A 23465-nucleotide genomic window follows, 5' to 3' on the forward strand; every position below is an offset into this window, starting at 1 on the left:
TAAAAATGTGCGGAACTAACAAATACTCAGTCAGATCCTCCTTTCCGGAGAACTTTCACTAAATAAAGCCCTAAGCTGATGACTTATCAATGTCAACTGCAGACTTCCTTCTCCACTGACCCAGGAGAGTCTCTTCTCGCTCTCTTGGTGAGCCTGGCTACCTGCATTATTTTCCATTTTAAGTACCATCCGAGGGAAACCTCTTGCTTGGAACACTTGCTACAAATTTCCTAGGAAAAAAAGAAAAAAAAATGACTCCCAAACGGTTGGATGCTGATCGTGATAGCCTCCGCTGATACTTAAAAAACAGAGCTCATTCTGAGCTCAGGACCTCATGAGAGAATTTAAATGTTCTCTTAATGAAGAGGCATCTTTAGAATGTGTAAATGTTCAGGATTAAAATGTAACTATTCACTAGCGTGAATGAGGAGACAGCTTTTCAACTGTCAGACTGTACCCACCCCTAAGCCTCTCCTCTCCTTCTCACTGTGTGGGTCCAGTTGTTTGGATCACGTGACCTCCTATAGCCTGCAAAGACATAAAATGGGAAATAACAATTCAGGCTTTCCCTTTCATACCGAAGGAACTGGCAAAGGAGGTGCAGGGGGCAGAATAGCAGAAACACTTTGCAGAAGATAGAGTTGATCCAGCATTATGTTGTATTGCTTTCTGATTTGAAGAGAATCCAGGCCAAGGAACACTCTTCCAGAAAATTCTTGGGCATTACCTGGTGGTCCGCGTCTGTGTAGTGCTGGTCACCTTCTTTGCTCTTAACAGAGACAACAGCACAGCCCTATCCATGTGTTCCCCTCTTCCACTTCTTTCTCAGCACCCCCAGCTTCTCAGGATCAGTCCTGGATGCCAGAGTCTTTGCCCAGAGACCAGACAGCCTAGAAAATAGATGTGGTCATACCATGGGACTTTCAGAAATAGACAAGACCTTAAAGTCCATGTCAGAGAGTAAACTGAGGCAAGAGAGAAGAAGCCCAAATCCCAGCGGCACAGAACCAGGGCTAAGTCCCAGGGCACCGGGAGCCACAGTCCCAGCAATGCCAGTCAGAAGGCTACCCCATCTTTGACATCCGCAGGCCACATGGGGCCAAGGCCAGGCTCAGCACCTCAAGCTATGCTAACGGCCTCTACAGAGCCTAGCCATCCCAAGGAGGCCAAAAATGTAAAATGTATCTAGTTCTATTAGTTTTGTAAAATCTGTTCCTTTTTCGCTCAAAATCCCCCACCGCCTCATTGCCGTCTAGTTGGAAATAACTCAACTCAGTGTGCAGAGGGTTTTCAGAGGCAAGAAATTGTTGCAGAAGAGATGGTCCGTCTTCTCCCGAGTTGCTGCTGGCGGATTCCAGCCAACAGAAAGGCAAAGCTTTGGGGGTGTGGTTGTTGTGCACCACCAGATGGAAACTGAACCAGAGCTGACCCTCCAGTGATTTTCAGAGGTTGTAAATCACACGGGAGGAGATTGCCCATCTTTCTCCCAGGGTGGATTAGAACAACATCCCTTTGCGTCAGCCCTGCAAATCCTTACCACCAAACCACCAGAGCTCCCTCTGCTTTGGGATTAACAGTATAATTCCCTACAGACTGTATCAGCAGAGCTCCCAAAAAATCCCACCGTTTCTACTAACAAATTTAAAACTTGTTGTTGTGGATCATCAAGTGAGAACCAACCCACAGTTGACCCTCCTGCGGGTTTTCAGAGGTAGTTTAATCGCATCGGAGGAGATTGTCCATTTTTCTCCCCACAAGCAGCTGGTGGATTTGAACTGCAGACCTCCAGGACTGTAGTGCAGTTTCTTACCACTAGGCTACCAGTTGTTATGTTGTTGTTAAATGCCGTCGAAGCCTTTCTGTAACTCTCATTTCTCAAAGCTACCAGACCTCCCTAAAATTAAAAACTAGATTCCTTTTTTTTTTCTTCTCTGTCCACAAATCAGATACAGACATGCAAGGTCAATACAAATATATTACATGTTGTTGTTGATGATGATGATGATGATTGCCTTCAAGTCAAGTACCACTCATAGCGACCCTATGAACAAAAGGCTTAGTAACATGAAAGTTCCCTGCTCTGGATGCCACTTCAACCAGAGTATCCGACTCTCTCTCTGCCCTAAACTGCTCTGCCTTTGTTCCCACCCACTCTCACCCCGCCTTGTTAACTGGCCTATGCTGGTGAGGGACCCTCAGCGGCCTCGGATCGGTGAGCATCGCCACCTTGTGCTCACATACTGCAAGTGCAGAGAGAAGTGTTTCTCTTGAGAGATTTCCCTTGAAGTGTCAGAGACGGTTGTTGCTCACCAGTAAGTCAGAATGGACTGGTGAATTGCACTAAAGGAGATTGTCCATCTTTCTCTCTCAGAGTTGTTCGTGGATTTGAACCTTTGTGTTGTCAGCACAACTCTGGAATGATCACAGATAGCCCTTTCTCCAGAGTCTTAGCCAACCAGACAGAAACAGTTCCAAAACAGTCACACTTTGTACAGTTTCCAGAGAAGAGAGTCCATCACTTCTTAGCAACATGGCCCCTAACTTAAAAAAAAAACCCTACCTAAAAATCATTGCTATCAAGTCAGAACTCACTCACTGCTGATCCTCTATTGGTTTTCATAGACTAGAAATTAATTGCACAGAATATTGCTTATTTTCTCTCTAAGTGCCACTGGTGGATCCGAAACTCCAGAGAGACATGACCTCTGAGTTAGCAGTGCAACTCTCTAGGGACAATGCTACCAGAGTTCAAGATCCATCCCCCTAATAAAACATCTTGCTGGAAAAGAGTAATGAACATACTATGGACCGTCAGGAGAACAAACAAGCTGTTCCCTGAGCATCTATCTCACACACTTTGGACATTTTGTCGGGAGGGACCAGTCCCTGGAGAGAACATCATGCTTGGAAGGGTGGAGGGACAGTGCAGGAGAGGAAGACCCTGGGTGAGATGGATTGACACAACGGAGGCAATGGAGGCAGACGTATCAGAGATAGTGAGGTGGGCTCAGGATACGGCAGAGTTCAGAGTTATTGTGCACAGGGTCACTGTGAGTCATAGGCTACTCAACAGCACATAACAACAACAACAACAACTATGACCCATCAGAAATAATTTCATAATATTTGTCCCTCTTAATATTATCCATTTCTTGACAACTCCCACTCTCAGAATCACCTCAAAAGCATAAATATGGCCGCTCAACACTACACTTCAGGAAATATTAGTGTTTTATTCCTAGAAATCAAGATGACCCTCACACCTAGGTTTCTCAAAAGAAGAAAATAGTCCTCCGACTCACATGATAACCACAGCTTAAATTTAGGAAATTATTATAATTATATGAAGAGTGAATTATGAAAGCAGTTGTTGAAGTCTTTCAGTAATACTACAACGAAGTCGTCAGTGTGGTCTTTGTTAGCCTGGAACTTGGACATTACAAACTATAAAGAAACGTTCAACCCCCTTGAACAGAGAGGAAAACTGAGGGAAGATGGTTAGTTACTGAGGACATTTAGGAGCCCATACCACCAAACTCATAGTTCCTCATGCCTCCAGCCTCCCACTCTGAAGGAAAGTTATACATATGGAGTAGGTCTGCTCTTGGCTGGCAGACATAAATAAATGGTGCCCTTATAGGTGCCAGCATGTCCTGGGATATCCAGATACTTCACCTCGTTTACCCATTATAACAGCCTTACTAGCTGTTCAGCAGAGCCAGAGGGCACAGAAACCTTGGCCTTGCTCACCCCTAAGTAATAGAGAAAAATAGGGATGGATGAAAAGTATATCAGTCTTAAAGAAACCCTTCTCTGAGTTCTCTTTCTTGCAGTTCCTCATGCTTGGCATGAAGAAGTCAGACAATTGGTCTTGCCTGATAGCCCGAAGAGAGCTCAACTGAGGATTCCATTAGATTGATGAGGTCATCTTTAAGCAAAGGACACTTGGAAATTCTGAGTCCTGCAGGGAGAGTGACAGAGAACATTTTCAGTGAACAGTCGTCAATTCAGTGAAGGAAAAAGCTCACAGACTGGGCTCTGATGGGCAAAAGTGATGGGCGCTCTGCACCCACATACAAAGTACACCCTTTTTAGGACGATCCCTAAACGCACTGTGTGCCCAGGCCCCGGGAGAATGTGGAAGGCAGTGAGCAGAGGTGGGAGCTAAGTCTGGGGACAGCAAGAAAGTTTCGACTGTTGTCCCTCTGTTCCTACCCTGCTGAGAATAGCCACCAAATGCCAGGTGCTGTAATGCAAAGCAAAGTGTCACTGGGAATGAGAACTGTTCCAGGCAGGGGGTGACTGAAACACTGTGAATATTTAGTTCTGTCACTATGCCAAATATTAGCTCAATCAAAGATCAAAGAGCAACAATGAAAGCCTAATCCCAGTCCTGACCCCAGTCCACATCACATAATTTCACTGGTTTACTCATTCACAATTTCAGATATTCTAATATAATATAATAATTATATATGATAATCTAATAATTATAATATAACAGTGGCCTCAAGGGAGAAAGATGGGAAATCTCTTCCCACACAATCTACAGCCTTGTTCACCCACTGGCAGTTCAGCTATGACTCAATTCCAACTTGATGGCAGTGAGTTTTTGAGTTGTAGTCCCTACCATTGAGAAGGAACTATAAAAGCATTAGGAATACAAAGAAAGGCATAAGTTTAATGATGGAATGCAATGCGTGTCCCCACACCTTCAGATAAACACTACTGACCAGAGGAATGTTGAGTGAGGATGACTATGAAACCCACACTCAATCTATCATAATGACTTGATTTTCCACTGTCAGTGGTTCTTTTGAACTAAGAATCACATATGTGCTACCATTGCCACCTGGCCCTTGTTTGGGCAGGTAAACCAGAGGTTCTCCGGCATGCTTCAGGATGACTGGAGGAGCTGAAAGTATACACAGAGGCCAGGTCTACCAGGGCTTGTGCATCTGTATTACCACCAAGTCCTCAAACGATTCTGACCCCCTTCAAAGAACCACCAATTGTGAACCACATAGGGCTAAGTTGTTGTTCATAGAGTTGCTCTGAGTAGTAGTTGACTTTTTTCTCATTTTGCACCTAACATGGCAAACACTCAGGTGTGCTATTATCTTTAAAAAACATCACTCACTGTATAAAAAACCAGATGACTAGTAAACTTCCTCTAACATACTAAAAGAGGAAGAATCGTTCTCTTCAGAGAACTTCCTGAATTCTGGCAAAATCAATATCCCACTGATAAACTAATTTCTCCCACCCTTCCAGCTTCCTCTTTAAAACCACTGTTACTTTACCACCCTGTCCTGTCACCCCAAATCCCACCCAAAGGCCTTTCTCCCTTTATGGAAAGAAAAGGTGCCAAATTTGGGGGAGAAGTGCTGATAGAGATTTTATTTTAAAGGAGACTTGCACTCTATCTCTGAGCTGAGGCAGGCCCTGGTACAACCCCAGTTTTCTGGAAGAGTCTTCACTGAAAAAGTGAGAAAAAGTAAGTTAGGATGACGGTAGGAGACAGACCAAGGTGTGGGGCCCCACAGAACCTATTTTGGGAGCAGTCACATTTGCCATGTCCATCTTTGTATTTTCTTTCTGCTACACTGGTGTTTTTTTCTCCCCAGCTGAAGATTTGAATAACTATTTTGACGTAATTTTCTGTTATTGTCGACGGTTACTGCACCTTCTTATTTAACTTATGTCTTCTTTCCAAGCGAGAATATCCAGGTTTCGGTTGGATCTATTTTAAGGTGAATGAATTAACCAGCCTAATAATACATTCATATGTTTCTTTTTTTTCATTAATTTTTTTTTTTATTTTAACTCTAAAATAGTTACAGAGCACGTAGCGCGGAGCCCCTAGTAAACCACGTTGTCTTTTGGATCTGTGTGTGTGTCTGTCTGCTCCGTTCTTCCCTGACAGGGGAACCTGCCCCCGGACTACAGGATCAGCCTGATCGATATTGGCTTGGTGATTGAGTACCTGATGGGCGGCGCCTACCGCTGCAACTACACCCGCAAGCGCTTCCGCACCCTCTACCACAACCTCTTCGGGCCCAAGAGGGTGAGGCTCCTGCTTTGTTTTATGGGTGTCCTCTTAAAGGATGAGGGTGCTGGTGCAACTTAGGGAGACTACGTAGCAAGGGAGAACAAGACTTTCAGCAAGAAAGATTGTTACAGTGATGGCAACAATGGGCACAGGATGTGAGAGATGGTGAGAATGGCACAGGACAGGTCCAGGCTCTGAGGTGTTGTTCATAGGATCACTATGGGTTGCACTTGACTCGACGGAACCTAGTAACAACATTTAGGAAGGCAGGATCTGCTCTCCTTTTCCATCTTTGATAGATAGATAGATATTAGAAATAGAGATAGGGATATAAGATAGATGATAGATAGATAGATAATAGATAAATAGATATACCACCCGAGTTTAGAAAGTATATCAAGAATAAATTTGAAACAAAGACTGACAGACATATGACTTGTGGAATAACATCAAGTCTATCATCATGAAGAAAGCAAAATACCATTAAAGAATCAAGCAGCAAGGAAAAACCCAAATGAATGCTAGAAAAGGCTCTGAAACTTGCTGTAGAACTCAGAGAAGCTAAAATGAAAGGAGGGTGGAGGGTCAATGAAGGAGAGGAAGATCCTCAACCAGGTGGATTGACATGGTGACTGCTGCAATAGCTCTTGTGAATCAGGAAGTATGAGGCTGGCACAGGACAGGATAGGGTTCAGATCTGCGTTTCATAGGGTCACTATGAGTCTTACTCGACTAACAACAATGAAAGGAAGAAGTGATGAAGTTAGAAAGCTGAGCAAAAGATTCCAAGGGTAGCCTGAGAAGACAATGCAAATTAGTACAATGAAACGTGCAAATACCTGGGTTTAGAAAACCAAAAAAGAAAAACATACTCAGCATTTCTCAGATTGCAAAGATCGAAGGGCATATTCAAGCCTCAAGCTGTAATAGTGAATGGTTCCATGGCAAAGTATTGAATAATTCAGGAAACATTCAAAGAAGAAGAGAGAAATACACAATGTTTATACCAAAAAGAACTGGTCAGCTCTGAGCCATTTCAGGAAGTAACATCTGGTCAAAAACAAATCGTGCTGAGGAAGAAATTCAAGCTGCAATTAAGGCATTGATAAAAAGTAAGGTCCTAGAAATTGCATATCAATTATGCAACTGTGATAATCCAATAATTTCTAGTCTATGCTTAGAATTTGGAAGACAACTACCTGGCCAACTGAAGAGATCCATATCTGTGCCCATTTAAAAAGAAAAAAAAAGGTATCCAACAGAATGTAGACATTATTGAACAATATCATTAATATCATATGTAAGTAAAATCTTGCTGAAGATTGTAAAAAAAAACACCTGGAGGAGTACATCAACAGAGAACTTTCAGAAATTCCAGTTTGCTTAAAAGAGAGCATGGAAAGAGACATATCATTACTGAAGTCAGATGGTACTTGGAATGCTGCTTAATTATGTTTCATTGATTATGAAAAGGCATTAGACTGTGTAGATCATTTTATGAATAACATTAAGAAGAATGGCATGTCCAGTAAACTTAACTGTGCTCATGTAAAACTTATACATAGGCTCAGAAGTAGTCATTCAAACAGAACAAAGGGCTACTGCATGATATCAATTCAGGAAAGTTGTGTATCAGGGGTGCATCCTTTCATCACGTCTATTCAGTCTATACACTGAGCGAATAATCTGAGAAGCTAAACTATATGAAGAACACTGTGACATTAGAATTAAAGGCAGACTCTTTAACAATGTGCAAGATGCAGATGACACAACCTTGCTTGCTGAAAGAGTAGAGAACTGGAAGCATTTCTTGAAGAAGATAAAAGACTAAAGCCTTCAGTACAGGTTACAAAGGAAACAAACTTTTCACAATTGGACCAGCATGACAATAAACAGAGAAAAGTTTGATGTTGGCAAGAATTTCTTTTTACTTGCAGCCACAGACAACATCCATGGGAGCAACAGTCAAAAATAAAAGGATGTGTCCCATTGTCAAGGTCCTGTTTAAAGTGCTAATGACTCGAGCCATGGCATTGTCAATTGTTTTCTATGCTTGTGAAAGTTGTATGGTGAATAAGGAAGACAAAGACCTGTGATGTCTTTAAACTGTAGTGCTGGTGAAGAATATTGACTATCACATGGGTGGCAGAAGAATTAACAGATTTCTGTTAGAAGAAGTGCAACTGGAATGCTTCTTAGAGGTGAGGGTGGTGAGACTTTGTCAGGAGGGACTAGTCAGGAAGGGCTAGTCCCTGAAGGAGGGCATCACAGTTGGCAAAGTGGAGGGTCAGTGAAGGAGTGAAGACCATCAGTGAGATGGATTGACCCCGTGACCGCAACAATGGAACGTAAGGAAAGCAGAGACTGGAGGATAGAGTAAGATTGAACATGATTACATTCTCCGATACACCTCTCCTCATGACCCTAATTCCTGTGTCAATCCACCTCCTCTGGGATCATCCTCTCCTCGGCGGTCCCTTCAGCCTTCTAAGCATCATTTCCTTCTTCAAGGACTGATCCCTCCTGGCAACATGCCCAAAGTATGTGAGATGAAGGCTCAAAATCCATGCCTCCAAGGAGCAACTTGGTTTCACCCCAATACAGACCTGTTTGTTCTCTTGGCGGTGCATGATGTGTTCGATACTCTTCTCCAGCACCACAACTCAAAGACATAGATTCTTCTTCTGTCTTCCTTAGTCACTGTCCAGCTATCTGACTCATAGCAAGTAATTGCAAAGACCATGGCCTGGAACAGGCACAGCTTAGTCTCTAGCCTAACATTCTTGTTCTTCAGCACTCTGGAAAGGTCCCCGACTGCAGATTTTCCTAGCGTAATTCACCTTTTGATTTCCCGACTGCTGGTGCCAAGAGCATAGATTATAGTTTTTCTTTAAGGTGTTTTATTTTATGAAACGAATAAATGTTACATAATAAAGTCTTTAGTAGCTGGGGCAATGGGGATTATTGTGTTGGAGGCGGTGAGAGATAGGGCAGGCTTCCGAGCTGCTGTATGTAGGGTTGCTATGAGTCACAGGTGACTCAATGGCACCTAACAACAACATATTACATATTTAAAATGTAGTACTGCTAAGTCATTTTCTTACTTCAATGATGAAAAGTCCCAAGTTCAGGACACTTCTTTTTTTTCCCCCTTAAACAGCCCAAAGCCTTGAAACTGCTGGGAATGGAGGTGAGTGTTTACTCGAATCATTAGTGTCAATTATCTACACATTTAAAAAATATGTGTTTAAGTTCACTTAAGATTGGGGCTTAGTACATAATTCTAAAATAAACAAATAACACTTTTCTAAGTGTCAAGTGGATATGTCATAGTAACATTTAGAATTCTACCATGAGATTATGTTCTTAACACTGCAAATGGGAAATAAGTCCCTTTTGGAAAACTAACTTGAAAATCAAGAAAGCATGTAAATTCCCGTAAGTGAAATCTGCTTGATGGTGTTTGCAAATGACAACAGATCCAAACACCAGAGCTACATCAAGAATGCATCTAATAGGATTGCAGAAATGAGGCAGTGTATCTGCGTCCTATTTTTGCTCATACGATTTTTGTTACATATGCAAATGCCAGTATACAATCTCCTTGCCCTTTCTGTGAAAAGGGTAAAGCCGTCCATCTGAGATACAAGTAACCATACCTGTGGAGGAGGTGAGGGGGAAGATAAAATAGCCCCTTAGGAAACTATTTTTAGAATTAAAATATTACAGGGACATGTTCCCATGGGATCATGTTTATGCATTTATTATAACGATCTAAAGTTAAGTATGTATGTATGTATGTATGTATGTATGTATGTATGTATGTATGTATGTATGTAAGAGAGTTTTTTTAGGATAGGAGATGGCCTACTTAACTTCTGTCTCTATCCAAAGCTTGGCCAGTAGTAGATATATTTATATAACAGCTCCTCATTAAATTGAATCGACTTCTTTCTAACTTGGCCTTTATCCAATGTCCCTAAAATTACAGGATGATGTTCCCCTGAGGAGAGGAAGAAAGACAACTAAGAAGCGTGAGGAGGAGGTGGACATTGATTTGGATGACCCCGAGATCAACCACTTCCCTTTCCCCTTCCATGAGCTCATGGTGTGGGCCGTCCTGATGAAGCGTCAGAAGATGGCCTTGTTCTTCTGGCAGCATGGTGAGGAGGCCATGGCCAAGGCTCTGGTGGCCTGCAAGCTTTGCAAAGCCATGGCTCACGAAGCCTCCGAGAATGACATGGTGGATGACATCTCCCAGGAGCTGAACCACAATTCCAGGTTGTTCACCCTGTAAATGGAATGGGTGGTCAGGGGAAGAGAAGAGAACGTGAATCCCAAGTCCTGGAGAGTCTGAGCTACCAGTGCTTAAGGGGGAAACAGTATTACTGAAACAGTATACAAAGAAGGTTCCAGTTTCCAGTTGTCATTTGGGTTGATTCTGACTCCCAATGACCCTCTGTGTTGCAGAATAGAACCATGTCCCATAAGTCTTTTTGGCTGTGCCCTTTCAGAATCAGATTGCAAGGACTTTCTTCCAAAGCACTTCTAGGTGGATTCAAACCACCAATCTTTCATCATCTGGAGACTCCACATAAAAAAGGTAGAGATGAAGAACTAACATGTATTGGGCACCATAAGGCGATAGATAGAGATAGAGAGAGAGAGAGAGAGATGATAGATGATAGATAGATAGATAGATAGATAGATAGATAGATAGATAGATAGATAAGATAGATACACAGATGACCTCATTTCATCTTCTCCACTACCCTCAAGAGGTCGGCACTCTTATACATAACACTATTTACAACTGCAGAAAGCGAAGCTGAAAGAATTTAAGTCATTTCTCCACAATCACACACTAAGGCTGGAATTTGAACTGAAGGTTGTCCCATTTAAGAAGGCATGCTGTACTCTAATCATTGACTTACTGGTCTGCCTCCATCATGCTTTGAACTCGGGGCCTTGAGTGCAGGGGCAATGGTCTCTTTGACTTGCACTGCCGATCTTAGCATGATATCTGTCCTCCAATCAGCTCTGACTCATAGGGACCTTATGAATAACACAGCCAGTCATTGCCCAGCCCTGTACCTTCTTCAAGATCATTGGTGGATTGGGTCCATTGTTGCAATACTTATGTAATGCCTTCCAGTCTAGAGAAGTCATCTTCCAGCACAAAATCAGACATATTCTATAGGGATTAACAGTGTTTCCCTTGATTCTCAAGCAGATCACAAGGTTTTTCTTCCTAATCTTAGTCTGGAAGCTCTTTGAAATTTGGTCACCATAGGTGACTCTGCTGGGTATTGAAATACTAATGGCATTGCTGCCAGCATTGTAACAACACATAAATCAACACAGTATAACCATTGACACAAGAGTGATGGATTTGGCTCTTGTTACTATTGTATCCTGTGGAGTTAATCCCAACTCACAGCAACCGTGATGGGATAGAGTAGAACTGTCCCATCTTTATTGAGACAGATTGCTAAATATCTTTTTTTCCTCCAATGGAGTGGTCTATGGATGCCAATGTTGTTGGCAAATGCCATCAAGTCGTAGGTGACTCATAGCGACCCTATGAACGAAAGTCCTGCACACCTGTATAACGTTCGTCCTTTCTCCAGGTTCATAGGGTTTCCGGAGTCAAGCTATTCGGGCACTCCTGCTTCCAAGTTTATTTTAATCAGGGAGCTCCACCAAACACTGTTCACCACGGGTAGCCATTCTCGCATTTGACTCTTCAGTTTCACAGTGTTCAGCTTCATCATAGCAACCACGAGTTACCTCTGTGGAGCAAGTGGGTACACCAGGGCTATACTACCTAGAAGACTGTTTCACCAAAAACAATTAAAGGCAGGCCTGAAGGCCGCAGAGTAGAGTCACCCACCTCTGGCTTAGGAGTAGGACGTTAGGTAACAATATTTAGCAGCCAACCCAGGGCTCCTTAGCATGGTCCATAGTAGATGCATAATAGCTGCTAATTAGATGGAAGAGTAATGAGTGAATGAACTACTAGCCACACACCACTCAACAGCCACCTTTTGGAGCTTGGTTTATAGGTCCCCATTCTGGTCACTGGCTCCAAGCAGAGCTGAAGGACTCCTCCACACATTCTGTCTTTCAGGGACTTTGGCCAGCTGGCTGTGGAGCTCCTAGACCAGTCCTACAAGCAGGATGAGCAGCTGGCTATGAAGCTGCTGACGTACGAACTGAAGAACTGGAGCAACGCCACATGCCTACAGCTGGCCGTGGCCGCCAAGCACCGGGACTTCATCGCGCACACGTGTAGCCAGATGCTGCTCACTGACATGTGGATGGGCCGGCTGCGGATGCGCAAGAACTCAGGCCTCAAGGTCAGCGCCCAGGAGCCCCTGCTGGCGGACGGGCCGGGGGAGCGTGGGGTTCTCAGGCTGAATCTCTTAGGTGGTTGGGTACTCTCTTACCTCAGAAGGGAGGTTCTAGACCCTACAAAGCATTAAAAGCATGTTTCCATTTTCTTAAACACAATCACTAAGGGCTCCCCAAGTCCTGATAAAGTCCAATAGGGCTTGTGTGATGGTCATCTCTAGAGATGAGGCCTTGACATGAAATGTGTAGACAGTTACTTTGACACGTTCTTTTTTTCCCAAGCAGTATTAGGTTTATAAACAAAATGAGCAGAAAGTAAACACAATTCCTCCCTCTATTAATAGTGCACTTTGGTGTGGTATATTGTTACACTTGGCAAACTCATTCATTATGACTAACTAAAGCCCATGATGTATTTTAGGGCTCACTCAGTTGTGCAGCTTGTTGGCTTTTGACAAATGCATAATGTCATGTGTCCGCTATCGCTGTATCATGCAAAATTGTTTTACTGCCAAATCGGTTTTTATAAAAGGTAGACTTCCCAGACTGACCTACTTCTACTTAGCAATGAATACTTCAAGTTCCACTGTGTCCCTTCGCAGTTTAATAATTTACTAATTTATATCACTAAATAGTCTTCTATGGACTCTTAAATGAGTTCAAAAGCAAAGCAGTCACCTTCAGTACTAAGCGGCACTCAACCCAAAGCAGGGTATTTTCATTCTCCTCACAAGCACACAAAAACTGTGTAATGAATAAGGAAGACCGAAGAATGAGTATTATCTTGGTGAAGAATATGGAAAATGCTGTGGGCTGCCAGAGGAATGAGCAAATATGTTTTGGAAGAAGTACTTAGGAGGGAACATGCATCTCATATACTTTGGACATGCTATCTTGAGGGTCTAGACCCTGGAGAAGGCATCATGCTTGCTTAAGGGGAGGTTCAGCAAAAATGAACAAAACGAAAAACAAGGAAGAGACACAGTGAGGTAGTGGCTGCAACAATGGACTTAAATAATAGACTGCTGGGTTTGTGATTGTGAAAATGGAACAGGAGCAGGCGGCATTTTTTCCTCTGAGCATGGGGTCACTTTGAGTTAGAACCAAGTCAGTGGCACCTAAAAACAACAAAACTTTAATCGCTGGTATAGACATTCATTTTATTCAGCAGATTCACAGGTGATATAACAGCCAGTTACTATTGGAGCCACCACTTTGTTTTAGTACAAGTCTTGTAACACAGGGGGACACTTACCTGGATGACCTTCCCACCGAGGGACCCTGAAACCAATGGCCCTTCCCTGCATCTTCCCATAGACAGACTCTGACTTAATATCAACTGTGTTTGCATACTTTCTTAATTTGAAATAAAGATTACTTTCTTAATTTGAAATAAAGATGAGATGACCTTGTTAGATAATCATGATCTATAGTTCTAAGTGAGGTAAAACAAGGCAAAGAGCAGTCCTCATAGTTTCAGTCCATTTCTGTTTTTTAGAAAACTGTATGTGCTTAGTTAGGTCTTTAAAGAATAACTTCCAATGAAAGAATAAAGACACATGGTACAGTGTTTGCAAGGGTACCGCTGGGATTGACTGAGCAATACAATGCAAGGGATTTTACTGTCTTTAAAACATTTATTTTTAAAAGAAAGAAGTAGGATGTGTAGGCTTTGCTTTTTTAACTTCTTTCACCGCTGGTTTCCAAATTAAAAAAAATAAAGTGAAAGAAGTAAAGAAGGTGCAAATTAGAAGGGTCGAGACTAAAAGACCATTTTAAAATACTGTTCCTGTTTAATTGTGGCTATTACAACTTTAAAACCCTGGGCTCCAGCTCACCACCCAGAGCATGTCAGGGAGAACTGTGTGCCGGCATCTTGGCAGGGGCTGCTTCTCCAGAGCAGACATGTAGGCCTTTTGTTCGTGGTGCCTCTGGGTAGATGCCAACCTTTCTCTTAGCAGCCAAATGAATTAACCATTTGTACCAACCAGGGACTACTATTATGACTTAAGTTGGATTCAAGTTTACTTGATCTGGGCAACTCTGAGGTCAGCCCAGGGCAGAAGGGCTACCAGACAGAAGAATGTCCTGAGGCCACCCTGACTGAATTAACACCCTTTCCCCACTCCCTGACCTCCCCCAGTTAAGTACCCTCTCTTGGCCCAGAGGTGCAGAAAGTTCCATGGAGTGTGTCCCAGGCGTTCTGTAGCCAAACTGCTAATGGCTGCAAAGCCCTCCTCAGACAGGGAGCTCAGCCAGGTCCTCGGCAATAAGGACAGGGTGTCATGTCCCCTAAAGGCTGCCAGTCTGCTAGTCAAGCCTCCCCAGGCCTGCCAGGAACCGGCATCCTGGGTCACCCTTTTCCCTTAGCTGCTCTCCAGTCCCTGTGTGAGCATCTGAACAGGCCTGTCAGCATCTCAGTCTATGTGGATCATCTTGACCCATCTCTGGCAAAGGAAGAGGGAGACTGCCCTCCCATGAAAGGGGCAAAGTGATTTAGCACCTCCTTGATTAAAACAAGCTTGGAAGCAGGAGTGGCATCCACTTCCATAAATAGCTTGCCTCTAGAAACCCTATGCACCTGGAGAAAGGATGAAAGTCACCAAGTGTTGAGGACTTGTGTTTATAGGGTCGCTATGAGTCATCTCCAGCAGTCAGGAAATTAAAAGGTTCATTGCCATGGGAAAGTCTGCTGTTAGGGACCTCTCCAAAGTACTGAAGAGCAATGGTGTCTCTTTAGAGAATAAGGTGCGTCTGATACAGGCCATGGTCTTTGCAATCACTTGTTATGCATCAGAGAGTTGGACAGTGACTAAGGAGGATAGAAGGAGAATTGATGCCTTTGAGGTGTGGTGCTGGAGAAGAGTATTGACGGTGCCATGGACTACTAGGAAAACAAACAGATTCATCCTGGAAAGGGTCAAACCGAGCTGCTCCTTGGAGGCAAGGATTCTAAGGCTCCATCTAACATACTTTAGACATGTTGCAAGGAGGGACAGGTCCTTGGAGAGGGGCATCATGTTTGGTAGGGTGGAGGGACAGCGCAGAAGGGGAAGGCCCTCTATGAGATGGATTGATTCAGTGACTGGGGTAATCAGGATGGGTGTGTCGGAGACGGTGCGATTAGCACAGGACAGAGCAGAGTTTAGGGCTGTTGTACATAGGGTCGCTATGAGTCGCAAGCCACTCAATGGCACATAACAACAATGAGTCGTCTACGACTCGACACTTAACAACAACAACATAGAAATTTAACCACATGGTTTGTGCAGGTGAAAATACAGCATTAGCTCCTCCCAAAGGGACATTCATGCAGGACTTGAGGGTGGGGCATACTCAAGGTGAATCTGAATGCAGAGAAAGAGAGAGACAAAGAGAGAGAGAGAGTCTGTGTGTGTGTGTTTGTGTGTGTGTCTGTGTGTGTACATGCTGCCAGGGACACACTGTACAATGAGTGGCCTGCCTTCCTGCTTGTACTTCCTCAAGGTCACTTTAGGGCAGTGTTTTATAGGGCTGTGACCAGATGACACATAACCAACCCCACTCACCACATTAGCAAATGAAAGTCTGTGGGCATATGTATGAATTGATTTCACAGCCAATGTCAAGTGCTGTCTAAAGGTTAAAATGCAACAGAAGTCTTTCTCTCTTTTGCTTTGGGAGAAAATAGGCTGTCTTCCTTTTCCCTCAGCCCCACCCAGCCCCTTCGGCAAAATGTATGTTAACTGGGTAAAATGTATTTGGGCAAAAATTTTGTTTTGGCCCAAATTCATTGTATGTAACCTCCCCCAGCTGTGTAAACATGACTCTGCGTCTGTATGTCCAGTCATTCAGATGCCCAGGTCCCCACACAGAGTCACACACAGGTCAGGTGCTCATGCGCGCGCACACACCCACACACAGAGCCCTTTCCCCAGGCCCTCTGATTCTAAGCAACCACACTAATCTTAATCCTTTAAATGTGATTATTATTATTATCATTATTATTACTTTAGGTAATTCTGGGAATTCTACTTCCTCCTTCAATTCTCAGCTTGGAGTTCAAGAACAAAGACGACATGCCGTACATGTCGCAGGCCCAGGAAGTTCACCTCCAAGAGAAGGAGCCAGAAGAACCAGAGAAGCCTGCAAAGGAAAAAGACGAAGAAGACATGGAACTGACAGTAAGAAAGCTCAACACGGTTATTCTCGCTCAGAGATTCCCCTGACCCACCTGCCCCTTCTAGGTCTGATACATTAGACTGTCTAATACATGAGGTCAGATAGCTGCTCCCCACCATCCGATCAGATCGGAAGCATTCCTGGGAATTTAAAGGGTTAAGACCTGAGTCTTTTAATCATTTCTTATCTTTGCCCAAAGAACAGGGCCTCAGGGTTCAATTCTATGTAAAACCCGTCAGCCAGGTGTAGTGGTTACAAGAAACACCAGTGAAATTCAGAAACACCCTCCATTTTCCAATCGGCATGCTTTCTAAAACAGGCAGTTAAGGTGGAATTCAGAGCACACGTGGGGAGGAGAAGGGACGTGGATTCATGATCTGGGAGCTGCCGCTTCTCCCAGCTGACACTGTTCAGCTGATCAGAAGCTAAACCTTTATCTGTCACTGGGGTCAGGCTCACAATCGCAGGCCTAATTGAATTTTGAGATCTGTATGGAAAGCTTTTATTAGCTTTTTCCTGGTGTAATTATAGAGCATGGAAGCTTTGTTCTGCAGGGGTAATGGGGCAGCTGGGTGTGGGACAGCCTCCTGCAGCCCCCACTAGAGCCTGGGGACCACATGACTCCAAATGGCTCATCTCCAAAAGCTAAAAATACCACCCAGCTATTAAAGGGACACAACTAGGTTTCACAGTTTTGGAACTGCCACTTTATAAGGGCTTCCTGATATGACCGCCCCCTCTGCAAGACCCTGGCCAGTGATTGGTGTGAGAACAATCCAGAGAAAGCTGCCAGGAGAAAACAAAAATTGGTTTTGTTCAGGTAACAAAATGCCTTTTCCTGATTATCCTAGAGGACCAGCCTATGAACTTGTCCTGCAGACAAGAGTCTTCATTCCAGCAGGCCCTTTATAAGATCTTTCTCTAAAGCTCCAATCCCCCATCCAAGTTGAGCAGAGCATATACAGTGGCCATTCTTCTGATTAATCAGCCATAGTTTCTCGTCTTTGGAGGCCTTAGTTGCTTAAGCCCATTGCTGTGCTTTCTGACTCAAAGTGATCCTATAGGATAGGCCAGAATGAGGCCCTAAGTTTTCCAAGGCTGTCATCTTTACAGACGTTTTAGAGCCCCAACCTTTTAGCTAGCAGGTTACTGATCCACTGGGACTCTCTTTTTAACTGGATCTTTCCCAGCCTTGAGTCCAGTCAGTAAAGCTTAACCTACAAGTCAATCCTGTTCAAGTTGAAACCAACAGTTTGGTCTGTTGGTTGTTTTAGCACTACTGGGGAAACCACTGTCCCAGAGATTACCCTAAAATTCTACTCTTTAAGACAAGAGAACTCTTCAATAAGGTGAAACTAAGCTGTTCCTTGGACATAAGCTCTGGTGGCCTAGTGGCAAGAAGCTGCACTGCAATCCCAGAGGTGCACCGTTCAAATCCACCAGATGTTCTGCCAGGGAAAGAGGGACAGTCTCCTCCTGTACTGTCAGATCTGATTTGACAGTACACACACATAATAATAATAATAATAATAAAATAATAATAATAATAATTAAAAAAATAAGAAGCTGTGCTACCAACTCGAAGGCTTCTGGTTCAAATCCACCCATTGATCCTGGGGAGAACAATGGGCATTCAACTTCTGTGTGATTACTTCCTGTAAAAATCTACTGGAGGATCAGCTATGAGTCAGTTCTGACTCAATGGTATACAACAGCAACAACAGGAGTTATTATCTCAGGGAGCTCTGGTGTAAGGATTATCTTTGATGGTGTCGTGTGTAGGGGGTTGTGCTGTAATCCAAAGGCTGATCCTCTCTAGTGGTTCAAATCCACCAGCAGTTCTAAGAGAGAAAGTTAAGTAATCTCCTCCACTGGGATTTACAGCTTTAGAAGCCCAGGAGAGAATCAGCTCTAACACCAGTTAGGACAGCAATGTGTCCATGAATATCATCTCCATTTTACAGTTTCAGAAACTGAATTTCTGAAAGGTTAGGAAACTTGACCAAAGTCCCCTAAATTCTAAGTGTTTGAACGAGAACTTGCTACTTAGAGTGGAACTTGTCACCATTCCTATCATCGTTGGGGCATTCCTCACTTGCTCCCCAGTTTGGCATGTCCTCCAATTCTGCCTTGGTTGTGTTGTTAAACTATTATTTCTATTGTTGCCGCTGCTGCTGTCAGGAAAGAGAAAGAAATATTACATTCTTAAGGACATCTCCATCAGCTTAGAGACGAGGACCTCCCGGGCACCTACAGATTATATGCAAAATATGTGTGTCCAATTAAGGAAGGCACTTTGATGGGCCCTGAGCAAGTCTTGTAGGTCCCATGAGCATCTTTTCCACATCTGTAAAATGGGCTTATTGAACCGCACGTTCTCCAGAGCTCTGCCATGAAGGTGTCTGTTCTCTCCCACTGTAGGCGATGCTGGGACGCAGCAATGGTGAGTCCTCAAGGAAGAAGGATGAAGAGGAAGTTCAGAGCAGGCATCGGTTAATCCCCCTGGGGAGAAAAATCTATGAATTCTACAATGCGCCCATCGTGAAGTTCTGGTTCTACACTGTAAGTCCATCTTCCTTTCTTACAGAGGGCCATACAAGCTGGCATCCATTTCTTATGCACCTGAGTGGTTTCCTCTTTGAATCATAAAATAAGCACCTGCCATGGAAAAAAGCACGTGACAGCTTTGCTTTTTCAATTGCTTTGCAATGTTTGTGGTGTTTGGGAAGCAGCTCCCATAGATACATTTCTTCTCCTCACAGAAAAAGAAAGGATATGGTGAAATTGAGAACTGACAGAAACAGAGGTGAGATGAAAAATAGAGGCAAATCTAGTCTGGCAGGAAATTGATGGCCTTTTACAAAGCACTTATATGTTTTAGATGGATGAACCCTAAGATCAGAACTACTCATGGAAGATACCTACTCTGGGCTTGAGAACACATTTAGTGGATCCAGTGCTGTTATCACAGAGATACCACAAGTGGGTGTAGGCAAGGACCGTTTCACAGTCTAGAGTAGGAGAAGTCCAAATGCAGGGTTACAGCTTAAAAGGAAGGCCCCCCTCTGTGTGAGGTTCGGAAAGAAAGCCTGCGTTACCATCAGCAGCTGTAGGCACATGTCGGAGATCACCACGTGTCCTGCCTTTCTTCAGTGCCAAGGAGCTTCCCAGCCCAGGCCCCTGAATCCAAAAGGACACACTCCACTCCTGGTGAATCTTTCCTGCTGTTACTGAGATGGTTTTATCTTTCCTCTTTGCTGACCTTCTTTCCCATTGAGCTCTTGTAAGGGAAAAGGTGTTCAGGACATACCCTAAAGGACCCCCCCTTAGATCAGGTCAGGGCTGTGATGGATTAAAGAGTATCGTGTTCCACTCCCAGTCCTATTACATGATTTGGTTTATCAGATCCTGAGGAATCATTATGTAGTTTCTACACTGCATAATTATATGCTTGTATTTTGAGAAAATCCATGACAATTGGTAAGAGTTGAGGAGAGTCCTAGAAGTAACCCCACTAGATTTGGATATTTGCAAAACTAATTCTCACTTGGGTTGCATTAACAGTTGAGCACAAGATTATTAGTTGAAAGATGAGGTATTTGGACCTACCCAGAGGCACTGATTTCAAATGGTCAGAGCCTCACACACTCTACAGAGCAGTCCACTCAGCATACATGGGGTCACCATGAGTTGAAATGAACTCCACAGCAACTGACAACTCTCAATCTGATAGTATCATCAAACAAGTTATTTTGTTTAGCCACAATTAAACCACATGTCAACCAAAGCAGCAAAAGCTATCCAATGCAATTTACACACCCCGTCCCAAAATATCATTCAGTGTGTGTACTCCACAAACATTGTCTGCCTATAAAACAATGGATTGCTACAGAAACAGCTTCATGCTGGTTAGAAGGTTTGGCTGCACGTTTCTCGTGCCTCCTTTTCAATGCCACTTTGAGCTCGGGGTGAGCTTTGGCCCAGGGCATCCCTAATTCTCTACAGTCACAGTGGAACTGTGCCAGATGGAGAATAGAAAGCCTGTATTTTTAGCCATTTTCACAACCAGCTGCACAGCAGTTACTTGAGTCAGCAACAGGATAATCTGAGTCTGAGGCCAGGGGGAATCGAATGACCAGAGGTGTGTTTTGTGTCCTGGCTACTAACACTTGACACTGGGGTTAATGCGGGTTTCTCAGCTTCAGCGCTGTTGGTATTGTGGGCAGAATAATTCTGGGTTGAAGGGACAATCCTGTGACTTAGAGCACACTGGGCAGTATCTCCATCCACTCCCCACATTACTCCCAATAGCAGGAATGACAGTAGCACTCCCTATCCCTGTCAGGAAAAATTACCACCAATTGGAAAGTCTCTGCATTTAAGTGTCTTAAACGAGGATGCAAAATTATGAAAATATATTGGATTGTGTTTAGTGAAATAAAATTCCCAGGTAAAGATGAATGTTAAAAGAAACCTCTCTGTCTCAAGAAATACTGCATACAAAAATGTTCCTATTTATATCCTTTATATGAATATAAATATTTTCTAACCTTGGAGAACACAATTGAGTGGTTAGGAGTGTGGACTTTAAAGTCAGACATCTCTTACTATTATTTAACTTCACACAACTGTGCAACTGCATTTCTGCATTCCTATCTGTAAGATGGGAACAAAAGACCATAGCTTACCCTTACTAGTTCCAAATTTATTATTTGTTAATTTGTCCATTTGCTAAAATTTACTTGTGACGCCCAAATCAATCCTCGAGCAGTTGTTTGAAGATTCTCTTAGATTAAGGTGACAATTTGAGTTGCCCTTTCCATGCTCCCAGGTTGAACAAGGTGAGGCTGTGCCTTTGAGTCGCAGCTGTCATATTAACACATGCGTAAACCCTGTCCTTTTGCCGTCTGTTGAGTGCCACAAGAAAGGTACTGTGAGTAAATGGGATACCAGTTCTGGCAGGATCCCCATGGACTTCAATAAGACACATAAGATTATATTTCTATTCAAAACATTCAGGTTCTACACACCACTTGTTAGAATTTACAGTAGATGTGAGGGGTTGAGAGAGACATCTCTTCAGTGATACATACTCATACTAAATATGTCACTTAACCCTGATATCTTTTTACCCTTTAGTGGATGAGGAAATTATATGCTGCACAGTGGCATCTTCAAATGTGTCCAAGTCTTATTATTAAATACCTTTGGCTTATTTTAAGGGTATATTTATTAGGAAGGGGGGGAAGGGAGGGAAGAGAAATGCAGTTAGTAGACAAAACTTCTTTTCTGTAGCACCATAAAGCTGTCATTTCCATTTCCCATCTAAACTCAAACATCCCCATTTTTTTAAGCTCCAAAGTTAAACTGTCTCTCCACAACCCTAAAGATCTCAGTCCTCTGCCCACAATGCAATGCCTTCTCCTTGGCAATGCTGACTCCAAAGGGTATATAAAAGAGCTGAGTAAATCCCCTCTCAGCTCCTTACTCACAGCCCTGAAGCCGCAAGTGATGCCTTGCTCAACCAGAGGCCTTCCCTTTAGAAGGTGACCCGTCCCTTAGGGTGGGATTTTCAGGAGCTGCTTTAGCACCTAATGTAAAAATCTCACCAGCCCTCCCATCCTCCACTAATCTAGATTTAGCCAAATCCTTCTAGGCCTTTCACTAACCTGAACACTGAGGAGTTTTTCTGGGACATCCAGCAACCAGCCTTATGGGGCTAGAACCAGTCTTAAGGGGTGGAGACCCACGTACCCACCCCTCCCTAGAAGCTGTGTCCTCTTCTCTTGTTTTGTTTCAAAGAAGCAAAAACCAGAGAGACAATTTCAATGTGAGTAGAGCAGGAAGGTTGATACAGTGGAACAGAGGCAAAACCTTCACAAGGTATTGACAAGTCACACCCTTCACAGCAGGAGAAAATAAGAGACATTAGCTCAGCAGAGAATTCAAGCTGGGCTTCCAAATAGCATCTAGACCATTTCTATGTTGATTGGACCAACTTACAGGTTTTCCTCTTCCAAGCATTCAGTGTACCTGACCCTCACAAACAAGCATCCACATGCTGCCCTAGATCAAGAACTGGAATTGTCCATGCATAGACGAAGGCAGTCCCTGACAGAAAGAAGACACAGAAAAATTGGGTACACACAAAACAAAGGGATGAGTCCTGTCACACAGATACAAACAAAGTGGCAAGTCAGCCGAGACCCAGGTCAGGGTCAGGGAAGCTTGCGTATCATGTTTATTCAAAGACTATTTTGTTTGTGCTTTTGATAAATTAGTGCTTTCCAGTGTGTCTTGTCATGAATTCCATGTCCCGCTCACTACATGGTAGCCTTGTAAGAAGGGCAGGGCTCTCAGCTGCCCCAGCCAGAGCTCTGTATTATGTTTCCTTTCAGTTGGCATACATCGGATACCTGATGCTCTTCAACTATATCGTGTTAGTGAAGATGGAACGCTGGCCTTCCACCCAGGAATGGATCGTCATTTCCTATATTTTCACTTTGGGGATAGAGAAGATGAGAGAGGTAACTGCATTCGTAAAAGAGGACCCTGGGGAAAGAGAGTGGATAGAGTAATAATAGAATTTGATTCAAGTTTTTCATTAAACATTGAAACAATTTGCAAACTGGGGTAACATTTCTGATTAAATCTGCAAAAACGTACAAACCAACGCCCCCCCCCCCAACCCAGCTTTGAAGCAATTCCAATTCAGGGCTGCCTACAGGACAGTGTAGACCTGTCCAGGGTTTTCCTAGACTGTATTTATAGCAGCCAACTGCCACAGCTCTCTCCTGTGCAGCACCTGATGAGCTCAAACCAAACCGCTATTCTTTCTGTTAGTTGTTCAGCACTTAACCACTACACCACAAAGTCCCTTCATTTCTTTTTTTTTTTT

General features: G+C 43.5%; 1 protein-coding gene across 16 annotated transcripts in view; it reads left to right on the forward strand.

Moving 5' to 3' along the window:
- Window positions 1-23465, forward strand: part of TRPM3 (transient receptor potential cation channel, subfamily M, member 3) — a 790873-nt gene that overhangs the window by 657558 nt on the left and 109850 nt on the right. For 5 of the 16 annotated variants that reach the window (XM_006894401.1, XM_006894387.1, XM_006894390.1 and 2 more), the window contains 8 exons: window positions 5718-5753; window positions 5927-6067; window positions 9213-9242; window positions 10044-10333; window positions 12183-12411; window positions 16402-16569; window positions 18989-19129; window positions 22966-23094. In XM_006894401.1, the coding sequence (XP_006894463.1) occupies window positions 5718-5753; window positions 5927-6067; window positions 9213-9242; window positions 10044-10333; window positions 12183-12411; window positions 16402-16569; window positions 18989-19129; window positions 22966-23094 (1164 nt within the window). The remainder of the gene's footprint in view (window positions 1-5717; window positions 5754-5926; window positions 6068-9212; window positions 9243-10043; window positions 10334-12182; window positions 12412-16401; window positions 16570-18988; window positions 19130-22965; window positions 23095-23465) is intronic. The other 11 variants (XM_006894402.1, XM_006894389.1, XM_006894392.1 and 8 more) reach the window with 3 other exon arrangements.

Source organism: Elephantulus edwardii, unplaced genomic scaffold (assembly GCF_000299155.1).
Source record: "Elephantulus edwardii isolate Elephantulus edwardi_28Jun2011 unplaced genomic scaffold, EleEdw1.0 scaffold00141, whole genome shotgun sequence".
Lineage (NCBI taxonomy): Eukaryota > Metazoa > Chordata > Mammalia > Macroscelidea > Macroscelididae > Elephantulus > Elephantulus edwardii.